Below are 17,067 nucleotides of genomic sequence, written 5' to 3'. Positions count from 1 at the left end.
GTAAAAAATAATTATGATACAATTTCAACTTCTTCCCCTCAGGCCATTAACAATAATATTTAGAAAGGTAAACAGTAACTGCAAAAAATTAACTATTTTAGTGTTACCACGAAAAAGACGTAATAGAGTAGTTTGAACTTCTAGTGTTCTACAGCTCGTTCATAATCACTCGGTTGCTGTGGAGAGCCAGACTGGTTTGTTACGTCCCGCGGAATCGAGTGCTCGCGTGCGATTCCACGCCTAATCCAGACACCGCTCGTGCACGACACTACGTCATAAGCTGAACTCCGATGTAAATTGCGCAATTATGCTGACAGTAATGAAGATTTTTCATTTAAATAAACAGTTTACTGTGTTTACATATTAATTGGGAACACATAATGACTGAAATATGTGTAGCCTCCGTAGCTCAGGTGGCAGCGCGCCGGCCTCTCACCGCTGGGTTCCATGTGAGATTTGTGCTGGACAAAGCGGAGGCGGGACAGGTTTTTCTCCGGGTACTCCGGTTTTCCCTGTCATCTTTCATTCCAGCAAAACTCTCCACTATCATTTTATTTCATTTGTCAGCCATTAATCATTGCCCCAGAGGAGTGAGACAGGCTTCGGCAGCCGGCACAATTCCTATCCTCGCCGTAGGAAGGGGCTTCATTCATTCCACCCCTGACCCGGTCCTGACTGGAAAACAGGTTGTAAGTTTTCAATGACTGAAATAAGTATTGATATCACGTAAACCGAGTGAGTTAGGAGCGCGCAGCTCTGAGCTTGCATTCGGGAAATAGTGGGTTCGAACCACACTGTCGGCAGCAATGAAGATGGTTTCCGTGGTTTCCCATTTTCACACCAGGTAAGGCTGTACCTTAAAAAAGGCCACGGCCGCTTTCTTCCCACTCCTAGCACTTTCCTATCTCATCGTCGCCATAAGACCTATCTATGTCGGTGCGACGTAACAACTTGAAATATTATGTAACTAGCGGATATCTAGGTTATGTTAGCCGGTCGGTCAGTGAAAATGGCTGGGGGGTGCACCCATTACAAAGGTCCTAGGGAGAACACAGCATGTTCGATACGGCTGAGGTCAGTAGAATTTTAGGGAAATGTGACAACTCCGCGACGTTGGCTTCCATTCCATTTTAAAAAAAAACCCTTGTCGAATGAAAACTACATCTGTAATTGTGTATGTATATTGTACTATAACAAGTATGGACGAAGAATTTGAATTATAATATTCGTAAAGATTTTTTTACAATATACCAGTACTTTATGTCACACTGACACAGATAAATATCAACGTGCTTTTTAAACAAAAAAATAATGATTTTCAAAAAGCAGTAAAAATGTAAGGCACGTTGTATGAGCACATGATGGCAGATGACACAATCAACCAACTTTACATTCGAAGGGTACCGGTACTCCTAGTATAAAACGAAACATAAAATACATAGGAAACACAACAGCCTTACGCGTTCTCCGGGTTGTCACGTTCTTCTTCTCGACCTTCATTTGGTACACCATTGACGTTATCAACCTTGTAGTTCTCCCCATTGTAAATTACAGACATCCCGGCAGAAAAGAAGTCTGAAACTCCACACGCACTCATCGTGGAATACCCACTACAACCACAACCGTGACCAAACGTTACTGCTCCCACTACAATGATGAGCTCGCTACATCAGTGTGCGGATGCTTGACGCATGCGCACTGTCACGCCTAGGTATGAAAGAATATGATATTGCACCGATGCACTCTGTGTATTTCGAACAACGGGCAGTGAAAGCCATGACAGCGGTTCCCTTTTAAATCAGAAAATATAGCATGCTCACAGTATCAAAGCATGTCTTTTAAGTGAAAATGCTATTGGTTTTTGACAGTTTCGGACATTTCAGCTTAGTAATATATAATATAACAAACTAGGTATACCGTGCACAGTAGTGATTGGGGTGTGTGGTGGGGGGAAGATAAGCTGAGTTGGGGAATCCCGGTACACCGACAGAAATCTGAGAGGAATCCTGTCGGGGAATTATTGCACCGTACACTACATAACATATTCGATAAGAATATCTAAAGCGATTCTCAAATTACGTCTGTGGTTGTGACTGTGACAGTAACTCAATTCGCTGCCAAAGCGTTTGTGCAGGAAGATTAACTGTACAATTACTCTATACGATCAAATAATTTACTGTAAACAACACTGAAAGCTACCTGGCTTGACCAAAAATAGGTCCCTTAGTACTTCCATTTCTCCTTTGAATTCATTTCTACACAGTAAGAATTTGAAAAAAAATAATACGAAAAGCCCGAAGCTGGTAATTCTACATTAATAGTCTGAACAATACAAAGCACTCTAGAATATGACGAAAGCTAACTTTTATGTAACTAGACGATACTTTGTATTAGGCCTTTGGAGCGGTGGAGCAAAATATATTGTCATCTTCTACGATGTAAGTACGCATGAAGTAGGTACAGGAAAAATATACCAGATCCTAAATAAACCAAACAAACCAAACCCCATGGCACTACAGCCCTTGCAGGGCCTTGGCCTACCAAGCGACCGCTGCTCAGCCCGAAGGCGTGCAGATTACGAGATGTCGTGTGGTCAGCACGACGAATCCTCTCGGCCGTTATTCTTGGCTTTCTAGACCGGGGCCGCTACCTCACCGTCAGATAGCTCCTCAATTCTAATCACGTAGGCTGAGTGGACATCGAACCAGCCCTCAGATCCAGGTAAAAATCCCTGACCTGACCGGGAATCGAACCCGGGGCCTCCGGGTAAGAGGCAGGCACGCTACCCCTACACCACGGGGCCGGCTCCAGATCCTAAATGTAAATGATAATAATACTTTTTCTTACAACTTGCTTTAAGTCTATAGGTCTTATGGCGACGATGGAGTGGGAAGGAATCGGCCGAGGCCTTAATTAAAGAACGCTCCAGCATTTGCCTCGTGTAGAAATGGAAAACCATGGAAAACCACCTTCAGGGCAGACGACAGTGGGGCTCGAACCCACTATCTCCCGGATGCGAGCTCACAGCTGCGCGCCCCTAACCGCACGGCCAACTCGCTCGGTAAATAATAATAATAATAATAATAATAATAATAATAATAATAACAACATACATACATTTTCATTATAGACCGTTATGCCTTTCAGCGTTCAGTCTGCAAGCTTCTGTGAATTTACTAAATGCTGCACATTCCTCTATTTGCAACTAGTGCTGTGGCTTCATTTAGATCTATACCTCTTATCTTTAAATCGTTGGAAACTGAGTCTAACAATCGTCGTCTTGGTCTCCCTCTACTTCTCTTAAACTCCATAACTGAGTCCATTATTCTCCTAGGTAACCTATCCTCCTCCATTCGCCCCACATGACCCCACCAACGAAGCCGGTTTATGCGTACAACTTCATCCATCGAGTTCACTCCTAACTTAGCCTTTATCTCCTCATTCCGAGTACCCTCATGCCATTGCTCCCACCTGTTTGTACCAGCAATCATCCTCGCTACTTTCATGTCTGTTACTTCTAACTTATGAATAAGATATCCTGAGTCCACCCAGCTTTCGCTGCCGTAAAGCATAGTTGGTTTGAAAACAGACCGATGTAAAGATAGTTTCGGCCGGGAGTGGTTGAGAAGAAGTTGGATGAAAACCAGTATGGTGTCAGGCCACAGAGAGGCTGTCAGGATCAGATTTTCAGTACGCGCCAGGTAATTGTAAAATGCTACGAGAGGAATAGGCAGCTGTGTTTGTTTCGTAGATCTAGAGAAAACATATGACAGGGTACCGAGGGAAAAGATGTGCGCCATAGTGTGGGACTATGGATTTAAAGGTAGATTATTAAAATCAATCAAATGCATTTATGTTGACTATTGGGCAGCAGTGAGAATTGATGGCTGAATGAGTTCTTTGTTCAGGGTACTTACAGGGGTTACACAAGGCTGTAATATTTTACCTTTGTTGTTCGTAGTTTAGATGGATCATCTGCTGAAAGGTATAACGTGGCAAGAAGGGATTCAGTTAGGTGGAAATGTAGTAAGCAGTCTGGCCTATGCTGACGACTTGGTCTTAATGGCAGATTGTGCCGAAAGCCTGCAGTCTAATATCTCGGAACTAGAAAATAGGTGCAATGAGTATGATATGAAAATTAGCCTTTCGAAGACTAAATTGACATCAATTTCAGCATAGGCCAGATTGCTTACTACACGGATCTATTATGAGTTCACCTGAATTACCCAAAACACTGTTCATTTCCTTTTCCCCCTCCCTTCCTAAGATTCTTTATTACTGTCCAGAAAGGTTTCCCTGCTGCTTGACATAGCTTTTCCAGGTTATTTCGAAATCTTCCAATGACTTCTTTTTGGATTCTACAACTACTTGTTTCGCTCTGTTTCTTTCATCAACATACAATTCCCTGTCTGTATCGGCCCTTGTTTGGAGCCATTTCTAATAAGCCTTCTTTTTACGTTTACAAGCTGCTCTCACTTCATCATTCCACCAAGATGATCGCTTTTTCCCATCTTTACACACAGTTTTTCCTAGGCATTCACTTGCTGTTTCTACTACAGCATCCCTGTATGCCACCCATTCTCTTTCTATATCCTGAACCTGCTTACTGTCTACTGTTCGAAACTTCTCACTAATCATATCTATGTACTTCTGTCTAATTTCTTCGTCCTGGAGATTTTCTACCCTTATTCGTTTGCAGACAGATTTTACTTTCTCTATCCCAGCTAGGCCTAGAGATACTTAGTTCACTAGAGATCAGATAGTAGTCTGTATCATCGAAAAATCACCGGAAAACTCGTGCATTCCTAATAGACTTCCTGAATTCGAAGTAGGTTAAGATATAGTCTTTTATCGATCTGGTACCGCTAGCCTCCCATGTGTAGCGGTGAATAGATTTATGCTTGAAGAATGTATTCGTAACTGCTAAACCCATACTAGCACAGAAGTCCAGTAAACGCTTCCCATTCAGATTAGCTTTCGTATCTTCCCCACATTTACCAATCACCCTTTCGTATCCTTCAGTTCTGTTTCAACTCTCGCACTGAAATCGCCCATTAGCATTATTCTATTCTTGCTGTTGACCCTGACTACGATGTCACCCAATGCTTCATAAGACTTGTCAACTTCATATTCATCTGCACCCTCACATGGTGAATACACGGAGACAATTCTCGTCCTAATTCCTCCAACTGCCAAATCTACTCACATCATTCTCTCATTTACGTTCCTAACAGAAACTCTGTTGCGTGCTATGGTATTTCTGGTAAACAGCCCTACCCCTCTGCCCTTTCCTTTCTAACACCCGTCAAGTACACTTTATAATCTCCTATCTCTTCTTCGTTATCTCCCCATACCCAAATATCACTTATTCTTAGCACATCCAGATGCATCCTCTTTGCTGACTCAGCCAGTTCTACTTTCTTCCTTCCATAAGCCCCATTAATACTGAGAACTCCCCATCAAATTCCATTTCGTTCGCCAAGTTGTTTCCAAGGAGTCCCTCGCCTGTCAAATGGGAGTGGGATTCCGTTACTCCCATAGGTCCGAGGCTTGCTTAAAATGCTCTGAGCTCGGTAAATTCATGAAGCAGGATGCTACCCTACATGCACATAGTCCAAGTGAGGATCTCTCCTCTAACGGGTTAGGGACCACCGGTGTATTGTGTAGTCCTAGCCGTCTGAGCACAAAGAGGGCCTTGACTCAGGATATGTCCGAGATGCCCACACCAATTCCATAGCAACTGGTATCCCGACTCTCAGGATCACTTGTTAGGCCACTCAGCCGTTTCCTATGGTTCACGAACTAGGACGTGACTACAGTAACCCACACCATGAATAATAATAATAATAATAATAATAATAATAATAATAATAATAATAATAATAATAATTCAGCATTCTGCATTTTGTTTTAGAAATATGGTCTGATCTGCTAGTATAACAATGAATGTGTGATTATAGATAATATTACAAGATTCACGCTCGCAAACAACAGAAGTTTGATTTAAGAAAGTCGATATTGTGAGGTGAATTGTCAAAAAGGGAACATATTTAAAATGCTAATTTAACGATAGTCTGCCGTGCACCAGGGTGATCATTCTTAAAGTGTTTTTGCCTTGTATCGTCCGCGAAGACTTCTTTGAAAAGCGAATAGCAGTGAATGGGCTGGTATCTCCCGACATGGTCTCCCAGAGATGGCACAGCTTTGGTCTAGATTTGAGGAAGAGGGAAGAAAATAATAATAATAATAATAATAATAATAATAATAATAATAATAATAATAATAATAATAATAATAATAATGTTACTTGTTTTACGTCCCACTAACTACTCTTTTACGGTTTTCGGAGACGCCGAGATGCCGGAATTTAGTCCCGCAGGAGTTCTTTTACGTGCCAGTAAATCCACCGCCACGAGGCTGACGTATTTGAGCACCTTCAAATACCACCGGACTGAGCCAGGATCGAACCTGCCAAGTTGGGGTCAGAAGGCCAGCGCCTTAACCGTCTGAGCCACTCAGCCCGGCAACAGATTATTAATAACCGAGCTCAGTGGAGTAGTCTGTTAGTCGTTGGTCTTCTGTTCCCAAAATAACAGGTTCGATACCGGCTGAGGTCGGTAGCATTTTAGGAAAAAGTGACAACTCCATGACGTAGAGTTACAGTACGTTACACCCTTGCGGAATAAAATCTACAGCAATTGAAGGGATGTTAAGCAAATTATTATTATTATTATTATTATTATTATTATTATTATTATTATTATTATTATTATTATTATTATTAATTCCCAAGCAGACGAACCCCAGTTTTCAGCTTTTGATTTTTAAGATAATTTTATTCAAGAACTATTTTTAAATTAATTGCATTCTAAATATTTCAATCATGTTTTTATTTCCTCATCGGGCATAAAGCTAGTGCCAAGGTCACAGATAGTGAAAACTTTCTATTTATCTCCTCAAGAGACTTCCAGGGCATTACTGGTCTTTTTTTTAAATATTGCAACCACTCTCATCTCTGACGACGAATCAATTTTCGTACCGTGGATTTTAAAAATATTTGAAAAATGCTAGTATACCGCTCGGTACCCAGTGGCAATGTGAATTCACTGGTCTTGAATAACACACAGTACTGGTATATAAACTTAACATAATGCTGGGAAAGGAACATTAAGTGTTCTACTCACTAAAAGGGATATTTACAAACTCCTTCACCAAGAACCTCATGGTTTATTCATCCTATGTTCATTTAATAGCTGCTTCAGCTTACCTCAAAAATCCTTACATTTTCCTCGCTTCACCCTCTACATCGACATATCGAGCACCCTATTTGAGGTGGCTTTCAATTATTTTAATAATAATAATAATAATAATAATAATAATAATAATAATAATAATAATAATAATAAAAATACCTCTGCCGCATACGTCCAACCTCGACACTAGCAGTCTAATCTAGCTACTCCATATAAACTGATTTACGAGGCAGCAGAACTAAACGAAGTAGCCGAGGCGGTGCATACGACAGATGCTGAAATTCCAGCTGCCCATCATATTTTTCCAAAATGCAATAAAAGCGTCATTAAATAACCTTCCAGTGCTCAAGAATAAATTGTATTGTTCCTGCGAAAGCTAGCAGTAATGCCTCTGTTGCATTCAATTAACCCTCGAAGTGGCGGTCATTTATCCTGTAATGGCAGCGATATTTTACAGCTGTTGCAGACTCTTAGTATAAATTGTGTTAAAAATCGTTGACTTGTTATACATACATAAACAGCACACCCTTTTATCCTCAAAAGTACAAGGAATAAGATGATGATACTAAAGCTGTTATTTATCATCCACAAAGTGTAAGACCAAAAATATGTTGAATTTGTTTATATTATTTATTTTTGCAAAAGTTTTGCTATATATAAAATGTTTATATTTAGGTAAATTTAAAAAAATGACATATACAAAAGAAGCACCAGTTCATAGTAAATAGGTGCGTACCAGTATATAGTTCATAATACTATTCTTAGCTGGAAAAATTATACAACAATGTATACAACGATTGTATGCTGCCACTTGTAGGCCTACATTTCACTCACAGTCACTTGGGTGGGTCTTTCTTTTTACTCCATGATTGTGAGGCCTCCAGAAGTGCACTAGTTTGTAACACCCCTGGTGAATACCACCATTACATCCTCGACACCAGAATGTAGACTTCTTCTCCTTCTTATTCTTCTTTACTTTCAAGCACACAACACATAGGCGATTGTTATTCTGTGGCAATATTTCGAGAGCATGAGAGGGGCCTCCTGCATGACCTGTTGGCCTCACAACTGGAATTGGGAACTGTTCATTTAGCAATCTCCTAACTATAGTGATCATGAAGTCTCGTCTTGCTAAAGGCTTATCAGTGTTCTTTATGTACAGGACGTATGTGTCAAATAATGTTATATCTAGAAGATTTGAAAAAAAAACTGCTTCCAGTACCTTCTAGTGGGTCTGGAACAAGTGGCATGGAAAATGCACTTACCTTTATTATCTACACCTCCCATGAAGTTATTGTACTTATGAATCAGTAGCGGTTTCAACCCCTCATTTCCCTCAGTGTAACATCCCGTTGTGAGACAATAGACTGGTTTCCTTGTTTTCGTCTCTTTATAAGCAACCAGTAGAACGTCACCTTGCCTAAAGTAAACGGTTTGCCTAGGTTCAAGTTTTGTACCTAAAACAATCTGAGACAGTCCCTTTGAAGATTTATTCACTGTTCCTGTGAGGAAATGATTCAGTATTGCTGAGATTAGTGCATATCAACACTTCAGATTGATATCAGAAGGAAAACTGGCGACTAAATATAGCTGACTCAGCTGAGACATTCGTGTGGCCGGCCGCTGAGTATGTAGCAGCTAGCAAAAGATAGCGGAATTATGACGCTACTTTGGCAACGATTTACACTAGATTAGTGTAAGATGTTATTATACAAACTATTTCATGATTATGGCCGAACATTTCTCCTTCAATTTATTCGTAATTAGCACATTTCGATGAATAATAATAAGATTATCGAAATAAAATAAAGAGCATGTCAAAACGCCTGATATCAGGCGTTGCCACTGGGCAAACGCATAAAACGCCTGATATCAGGCGCTTGCCACTTGGAGGGTTAAACAACATTGGGCGTGGAGAGTACCTGAATGGGTGATCGCTCGGTTCTACCCACAGACATAAAATTAATAGACTGGCAATGAGCAGTTCGTGCTGAAGCCGGAAGCTTGCACCCACCGTCATCTTTATGTCAGTATACTCTTTCAAAGCGAAACGTTAAGAAACTTTCCCCGTTTTCTTGACACAGCAAGAGCCCAAGAAGCTATTTTAACATGACCAAGGACCATGAAAATATCAATCTAGATAAAATTGAATCTGATACAGCAATGTACAAATGCTTAAAAATAGCTAAGCTGTTGACCGATCTATGGTGACATCTGTTTCATCTCTCTTACAGCAATTCACATGAGTGTTCATATTCACTGATGACGTGCTGAGATTATATTGATAAGACGATAAGCAAGCGTATTCATCGGAATTATATCTTAACCCTCAATTCACTATCTGGAAACCAGTTACGTATTATCTGAAAATCCCGAAAGTATAAAAACTCACAGAAAAATTGAGTTTCATTTACCCCAGAAACTTTTTGTAAACCACGTTTTGTGGTATTGCCTATTGGGGCTAAGATGACCATGCGATATAACAGTCGTCTCTCAAGGTGAAAAAAGGAAGTTTCTTTATTTTTAAGGGATATTCCTAATTACCTACATCCACGTCTGTAACATTCTCAGTTTTTGAGATATAAATATCCCCATAAAAATAATTCAACCCCTTTATCAGTCCTTCCCCCACCCATACCCCCACCTACGTGGATTTCCCGAAAACGAAAAGATAAGTGTTTCTTCACTTTTAAAGGAGATTCCAAATACCAATTTACACGCCTGTAACATCTTCAGTTTTTGAGATATAAGCATCCTCATAAAAATTATTAAGCGCATTTTTCACTTCTTTTCGTCCCCGTTAAGTGCCTTTTCCAAAAACAAAAACACGTGTTCCTGTATTTTTAAAGGACTTTCCAAATACCAAGTTTCATGTCTGTAACATGTTTTAAGTTTTTGATATATACCGTTACTGTAGATGTACTGGTACTCATTTTAAACATGTATCCGGTTTTCAGCCCTTAAAGTGGATTTTCCGAAAAGAAAAAATACGTGTTCCTTTATTTTTAAAGGAGATTCAAAATACCAACTTTCACTTTTGTAACACTTTCAGTTTTTGAGATATGAGTGTCCTCATAAAAGTAATTCAACTAATTTTTCAATTTTTTCACCACCTTAAGTGGATTTTCCAAAAAAAGGAAGACGTGTTTATTTTTAAAGGACATTCAAAATATCAATTTTCACGTCTGTAACATTATACTGTTTTTTTGCTATTTGTTTTACGTCGCGCCGGCACGGATAGGTCTTATGGCGACGATGGGACAGGAAAGGCCTAGGAATGGGAAGGAAGCGGCCGAGGCCTTAATTAAGGTACAGCCCCAGTATTTGCCTGGTGTGAAAATGGAAAACCACGGAAAACCACCTTCAGAGCTGCCGACAGTGGGGTTCGAACCCACTATCTCCCGGATGCAAGCCCACAGCTCGCACTCCTAACCGCACGGCGAACTCGCCCGATACATTCTAAATTTTTGAGATATAAGTATCCTCATATAAAGAATTCAACTTTTTCAATTCAGTCACCCACCCCCCTTAAGCGGATTTTCCGAAAACAAAAGAACACCTGTTTATTTAGTTTGAAAGTGTGCGAAAAGTGAGGTTAGACATCCAACATGGCGCGGCTCGGGCGACGTCACGTAACACTCAGCAGGCTTGCCAACTTATGCATTCTTAGTGACAAAACGATTGGACTGGATTGGTTAGAGCATTGGCCTGGGGGCCAACAAAGGTGGTTCGGGGGCGTAAGCCCCAAGGTTAGATGCAGCGGAGCGGCCCTCAGGCCTCTAGTATCCCGCGTGACACCTCCATTGGTCTGGATAGGTTAGGGTAGGGTAGGTTAATAATAATAATAATAATAATAATAATAATAATAATAACAATAATCTTATTTGTTTTACGTCCCACTAACTACACTTTTACGGTTTTGGGAGACGCCGAGGTGCCGGAATTTAGTCCCGCAGGAGTTCTTTTACGTGCCAGTAAATCTACCGACACGAGGCTGACGTATTTGAGTATCTTCAAATACCACCGGACTGAGCCAAGATCGAACCTGACAAGTTGGGGTCAGAAGGCCAGCGCCTTAACCGTCTAAGCCACTCAGCCCGGCGGTAGGGTAGGTTAGTGACAAAACAAGTGAAATTCGTGGTTCTCTTACTTTCAGCAAATTTGGCAGCCCTGTACTTGCACTCGATGCGAGCTCTGCCAGAGACATTAGGAAGCTTGTCCGGCGAATAGGAACACATCGCGAACATTGGCCGGCCAATAGAAACACAGCACATGGTCGCAATCAGCTAATTTACACAGCCTCAGTTTTAATTCTCCTATGTAAGTAAGAATACTTTTTTGGGCGGGATGATGGGTTTCTGGCAAGCATAAAGGAAGGATCTCTCCTTTCTGCTACTTCAGGTATCGTTGCACTTCATTTTAAATTTTATCATCCCTAAGTCTGCACACCGGGTACGGAAGCGGCACCGAAGATGAAATGAAAATCCACAGCCTGTATCCAGTCATTTGACCGGGTCAGGAATGGAATGAATGAAGCCCCATCTAGCGGCGAGGACAGGAATTGTGCCGGCTGCCGAAGCCTGTCACACTCTCTGGGGTAAAATGATTAATGACTGGCAGATGAAATGATATTGGCGAGTGTCGCTGGAATGACAGATGACAGGGAAAACCGGAGTACCCGGAGAAAAATCTGTCCTGCTTCCGCTTTGTCCAGCACCAATCTCACATGGAGTAACCGGGATTTGAAGTACGGCATCCAGCGGTGAGAGGGCGACGCGCTGCCGCCTGGGCCACGGAGGTTTCAAAGAAGATACTAAATACAAATCGACATGTCTGTAACATCTTCAGTTTTTGAGATATAAGTATCCTCATAAAAAAAAATCAACTCCTTTTCCACCCCAAGCCCGTTAAGAGAGATTCCAAACACCAACTTTCACGTCTGTAACCTTCCGTTTTTGAGATATAAGTTTTCAATTTTTTCACATCCTTTCACCCTCCCTCGTTAAGTCATTTATCCCAAAACAAAAGAAAATACGCGTTTCTTTATTTATATAAAGGAGTTACCAAATACCAATTATCACGACTGTAACATCTTCTGTTTTTGAGATATAAGTATCCTCATAAATGGTATTCAACCCCTTTTTCACCTTTTTTTTCTGCTCGCTTCATGTGATTTTCCGAAAACAAAATGTACGTGTTCCTTTATTTTTAAAGGAGGTTCCAAAAACCAATTTTTACGTATGTAAACTTTTAAGTTTTTGAGATATAGATGATCTCATTTAAACAATTCACCCCCACCCCCCTTTTAACCCCCTTAGCGACGGAATATCCAAAAATCCTCCCTTATTGAGTACCTACACTCTAATATAAATGTATCCCCAAAAGTTTATTTCTCTATGTCCCGTAGTTCTGGCTCGGCGACGGTGAATCAGTCAGTCAGTCCGTCAGGACATATTATATATATATATGTAGCTTAATATCCCGGGAAAGGAAAGATACACTTTCTATACACACTAGTCCTGTTTTCCGGAGAAATATTCCCAGTTACTTTTTCCACATGTGACGCGAAAAAAAGAACGAAAATATATGAAAGTTCCATTTACAGTAGATGTCACATACCCAACAAGGAATTACAGCTGAATTTTGAATGAAGTATCAGGAATAACAGAGTATAATATAGAATGTGAAATTCTTTCTTATCTAGAAATATAATACTAAAAGAGTCTACAGTAGTTAAACATACGTGATCGTGGACGGTGAACAGTCATACGCAATAAATACTCGTAGGAAGCAAGCCCATGGAGATATTTATCATTCCGCATGCCTTTTACCGCTTACTAAATTTGTGTATTCCCAGGAAAAACAGACGATATGAGACGAATGACCAACATAACGGACCCCTCTCACTTATACGTTAAGTGATCAGAGCAACTCGTCCCACCATCGCATTGCTGTCGGTTTGCTTGACCAACGCAGCACATTTCGTAACTGCTCAATAATCTACATTACTTGCAAGCTTTTCAGTCTGTCGAATATAGATACATAACACTTAGAACACTATAAAATATTTGTAAATTGTTCATTTTTCTCAGGTATTTTGAAGTTTTCTACGTGCTATATTAGTGTTCGACGGACTGAAAAGCTTATAATTTATATTAACTTAATCGACATTGAAAAACAATTGCTTCATTCTCAACAAATTACTCAATGATCTTAACGATGGTGAGTGCACTCTGTTCTAGACCTTCAAGTCAGTCATAAATTCATGCTTGAAATACAATTCGGACCAGAACACTTCTTTTTATCAGCATTTTGTGACGCAAAGCACTACAGCAGGCAAGTAATTCCGAACTGATTGTCACAATATGTGAAAGTATATTATGTTTATGGAAGTCCTCAGCATGAAGGCTAGTTGAATCCCCAACAATTTCACCTTCGTCTGCCTTAGAAAACTGGCATTACGAATGGGCGTACTAAAGAAATGACGAGCAAGGTAGTTTCCCGTTGGTTTCCTCCCCAGGGCAGGTTGTGCTACAAGATACGAGTTTGCCAAGCCCATCGAGATGTCTAAACCAACAAGCCCTAGAAAAGACGCCTGCACACCATTTTTCACAGGAACTGATTGAATAAAGAGTAGTATTACGAGTGCCGCTCACATCTCGTCACTTTCAAATTTTCAAAGTCAAGGATAAGACTGAGACAAATCTGTGAAAAGTAATAAACATGTCCTAGACCACATCAGACGATATAGTGCATTGTAAATATTATACCTCAACAAAGGTACTTCTGGGCAGAATATAACGTGTAAATACACGATTCAAGAGGACGGTTAATTCAAAATAACATTTAACGAAACTAAGAATTAGCTGAATTCGGTTTTCATATGTTGTTGCTGTTGTTGTAGCACGTCAATTTCGAATCGATGAGTCTCTTTCAGATTGACGTGCACGGAATACAAATATGTTTATTACAAAAATGCATAACAAATGAATAACAACAAATCCCACACATTATGAAGACGTGAAAAGTAACTCACGGATTTCATCACTACGTAAATATGTATAGCACAAGATACATTACGATAATCTATATATATAAAGTGGTTCTAGGACATTGACCGTCTGATTACCTGCGAAATATCAGCCGATGACTTTAAAATATTTAGGAGAAGACATTCCGTACCATTTGAAAGAGTGGGAAGTAATGCGAAGTAAAAACAATATCCTAATGAATGTACTTCATATGTATATTCATTGTCCATTATTGGCGCAGAAGCCTCCCCACAGTGTGACCACTACTGGTGTAACCTTCCGTCGAGTGCAACTGATCTAACTGGTACATCTCGTATTCGTCATTCGTCATACCTTTCAGCAGTATCCTATTTCCGCGTGACCTTCAAGCCCATATCGGCCAGTTCATCAGAATCTTTTATTTCACTTACAACCAAACCAAACCAAGCCCCAAGGCACTACAACCCTTGAAGGGCCTTGGCCTACCAAGCGACCGCTGCTCAGCCCGAAGCCCTGCAGATTACGAGGTGTCGTGTGGTCAGCACGACGAATCCTCTCGGCCGTTATTCTTGGCTTTCGCGACCGGGGCCGCTATCTCACCGTCAGATAGCTCCTCAATTCTAATCACGTAGGCTGAGTGGACATCGAACCAGCCCTCAGGTCCAGATAAAAATCCCTGACCTGGCCGGGAATCGAACCCGGGACCTCCGGGTAAGAGGCAGGCACGCTACCCCTACACCACTGGGCCGGCATTTTACTCACATGGTAGTGAAATAATGAAGTAGTTTATAAATATTCACAATAATGGCAATATTATCCATCCTTATGCTCGTCAGGCATATTGCGCCCGAACACCATGTATATTATTCTACTGCATTGTTTTATTTCAGGATTTATACTTTTAAAAATCGACTTTCTTGTGACAATAGGGCCTATTTACGCAAACATAAGTGATATGTATAGTTAAAAGGACTATTATTAAAACTGAATAGAAGTGTTCTTCAGCAAATGTGAATTATTTTTGTTTCTGATTTCTAAAGTGTGTCTGTCAGGCTCAGTACTCCCGCTGGCGTGGAAATGGAATTCCAATTTGACATCGAGTGGTACGGGTTGTCCTGGCGTAAATGTATTGGGATTACGGGAAAACCGTTCGCAGGTAGATAACAGCCTAGGTGGTACGAAATGTCCTAAAAAATCAAGTGGTACGGAATGTCCGTGGTACGAAATGTCCGGACACCATATAAAGTAACTTGTCCTGACTGACTGATTCATCATCGCCGAGCCAAAACTACTAGATATAAAGAAATGAAATTTTGGGGATACCTCCATATTACAATTTAGGTGCTCACTAAGGGAGGATTTTTGGATATACCCTCGCTAAGGGCTTAAAATAGGGGGTAAATTTTTAAATGAATGTATCTTATCTCGTAAACTGTACAGTTTAAAGACATGGACATTAGTATTTCGAATTTCCTTTAAAAAATAAATAAACGCGTAATTTTTTTTTGTTTTTGGAAAATCTACTTCAAGGGTTGTGAACAGGAGTGACAAAAGGGGGTGAATTCTTAAAAGGAATATATCTCAAAAAAGGTAACATGTTACAGACGTGAACATTGGTATTTAGAACTTCCTGTAAATTAAAGGAACACGCATAATTTGTTTTCTGAAAATCCACTTAAGGGGAAGTGTTAAAGGGGGTACATTTTTAAAATGAGCATATATACAGTATATACAAAAAACCTAAAACGTTACAGATGTGAAAATTGGTATGGAAACTCCTTTAAAAATAAGGAAACACGTGTGTTTTTGCTTTCGGAAAAATCCTCTAAAGGGGGTGAAAAAGGTGAGAAAGGGGTTGAATACCTTCTTGGGGATACTTATATCTCAAAAACTCAAGATGTTACAGTGATAAATAGATTTATTTTTAACCCTAGAATACTAACATTATTCACTAGTTGCTTAATACTAACATACGTAAAATTTACGTGCATGTGCATATCTACGCTAAAACAATAAGTAATCTCCACATTGCTGCAAGAAGTAATGTATTATTAAAGAATTAAGAATGTTTACAATTAATTTAACAACAGATAACTCTACAGTTCCTTGCATTTCTACCGTAATAAAAATATATCATAGTCTAAAGTTATTTGCTCAACATTATATTTATAATTCAAAACTCACTACTGTACAAACATTTCCTGGAACGAAGCATATGATTTAACACTTCACTATATGATGTCTTCAGAAATGTTACACCTAACACTGAGGGCACATTCTTTTCTGGTGCTCACCGCAGACAGGCTTTCCACATCTGCTGCAGTAGGTCGTAGTCATGCGTCTCATCTTGTAACTGCATAGGGAGCAGTATTTCCTCTTCCCCGTCTGTTCAACTGTTGCAGGGGCTCGCTCCTGACCAAGGGCAGTGTTTATAATGCTCTTTAAGATGCTGAGACAATCCAACACTGGATCCGGAAATTCTTCTCTGTTGCATGGTGTCACAAGCATCCTGTGTAGATCGATAAGGAACTGCAGTCTGCTCATTGGATTTACTTTCCCACCAGGATTGTGTTTGTAAAACTAGTGCGTGTAAACTACAAAAGCATTTATTCCAGCTATGTTTAGCACATTATAAAAGAAGCATAGTTTTCCGGCCACAGTACCTGTGTTAACACATTTGCTGAAGTGTGTCAACAACCCCTTTTGTGTCAGTGTACGTGTGTACCATTTCGGGTTTCCTTGAAGAAGTGTGGATGCTTTTGCTTTCATGCATGCTTGATACAAGGGTTACAAGCTTGTTTCTC

At 40.2% G+C, this 17,067-nt stretch overlaps 1 protein-coding gene across 4 annotated transcripts in view; it reads right to left on the bottom strand.

Annotated features, from left to right (window-relative positions):
* Nucleotides 1–17,067, bottom strand: part of Nt5b (5' nucleotidase B) — a 744,444-nt gene that overhangs the window by 405,686 nt on the left and 321,691 nt on the right. The window contains exon 1 of one of the 4 annotated variants that reach the window (XM_068226138.1): nucleotides 1,461–1,619. The exons of the other annotated variants lie outside the window; for them this stretch is intronic. Within the exon in view, the coding sequence (XP_068082239.1) occupies nucleotides 1,461–1,597 (137 nt within the window). The 5' untranslated portion in view covers nucleotides 1,598–1,619. Of the gene's footprint in view, nucleotides 1–1,460; nucleotides 1,620–17,067 lie in introns of those variants that run through there. 4 annotated transcript variants of the gene reach the window in all.

The sequence above is a fragment of the Anabrus simplex genome, chromosome 2, assembly GCF_040414725.1.
Source record: "Anabrus simplex isolate iqAnaSimp1 chromosome 2, ASM4041472v1, whole genome shotgun sequence".
Classification (NCBI taxonomy): Eukaryota; Metazoa; Arthropoda; class Insecta; order Orthoptera; family Tettigoniidae; genus Anabrus; species Anabrus simplex.
This window is presented reverse-complemented; position numbering and strand designations above follow the sequence as displayed.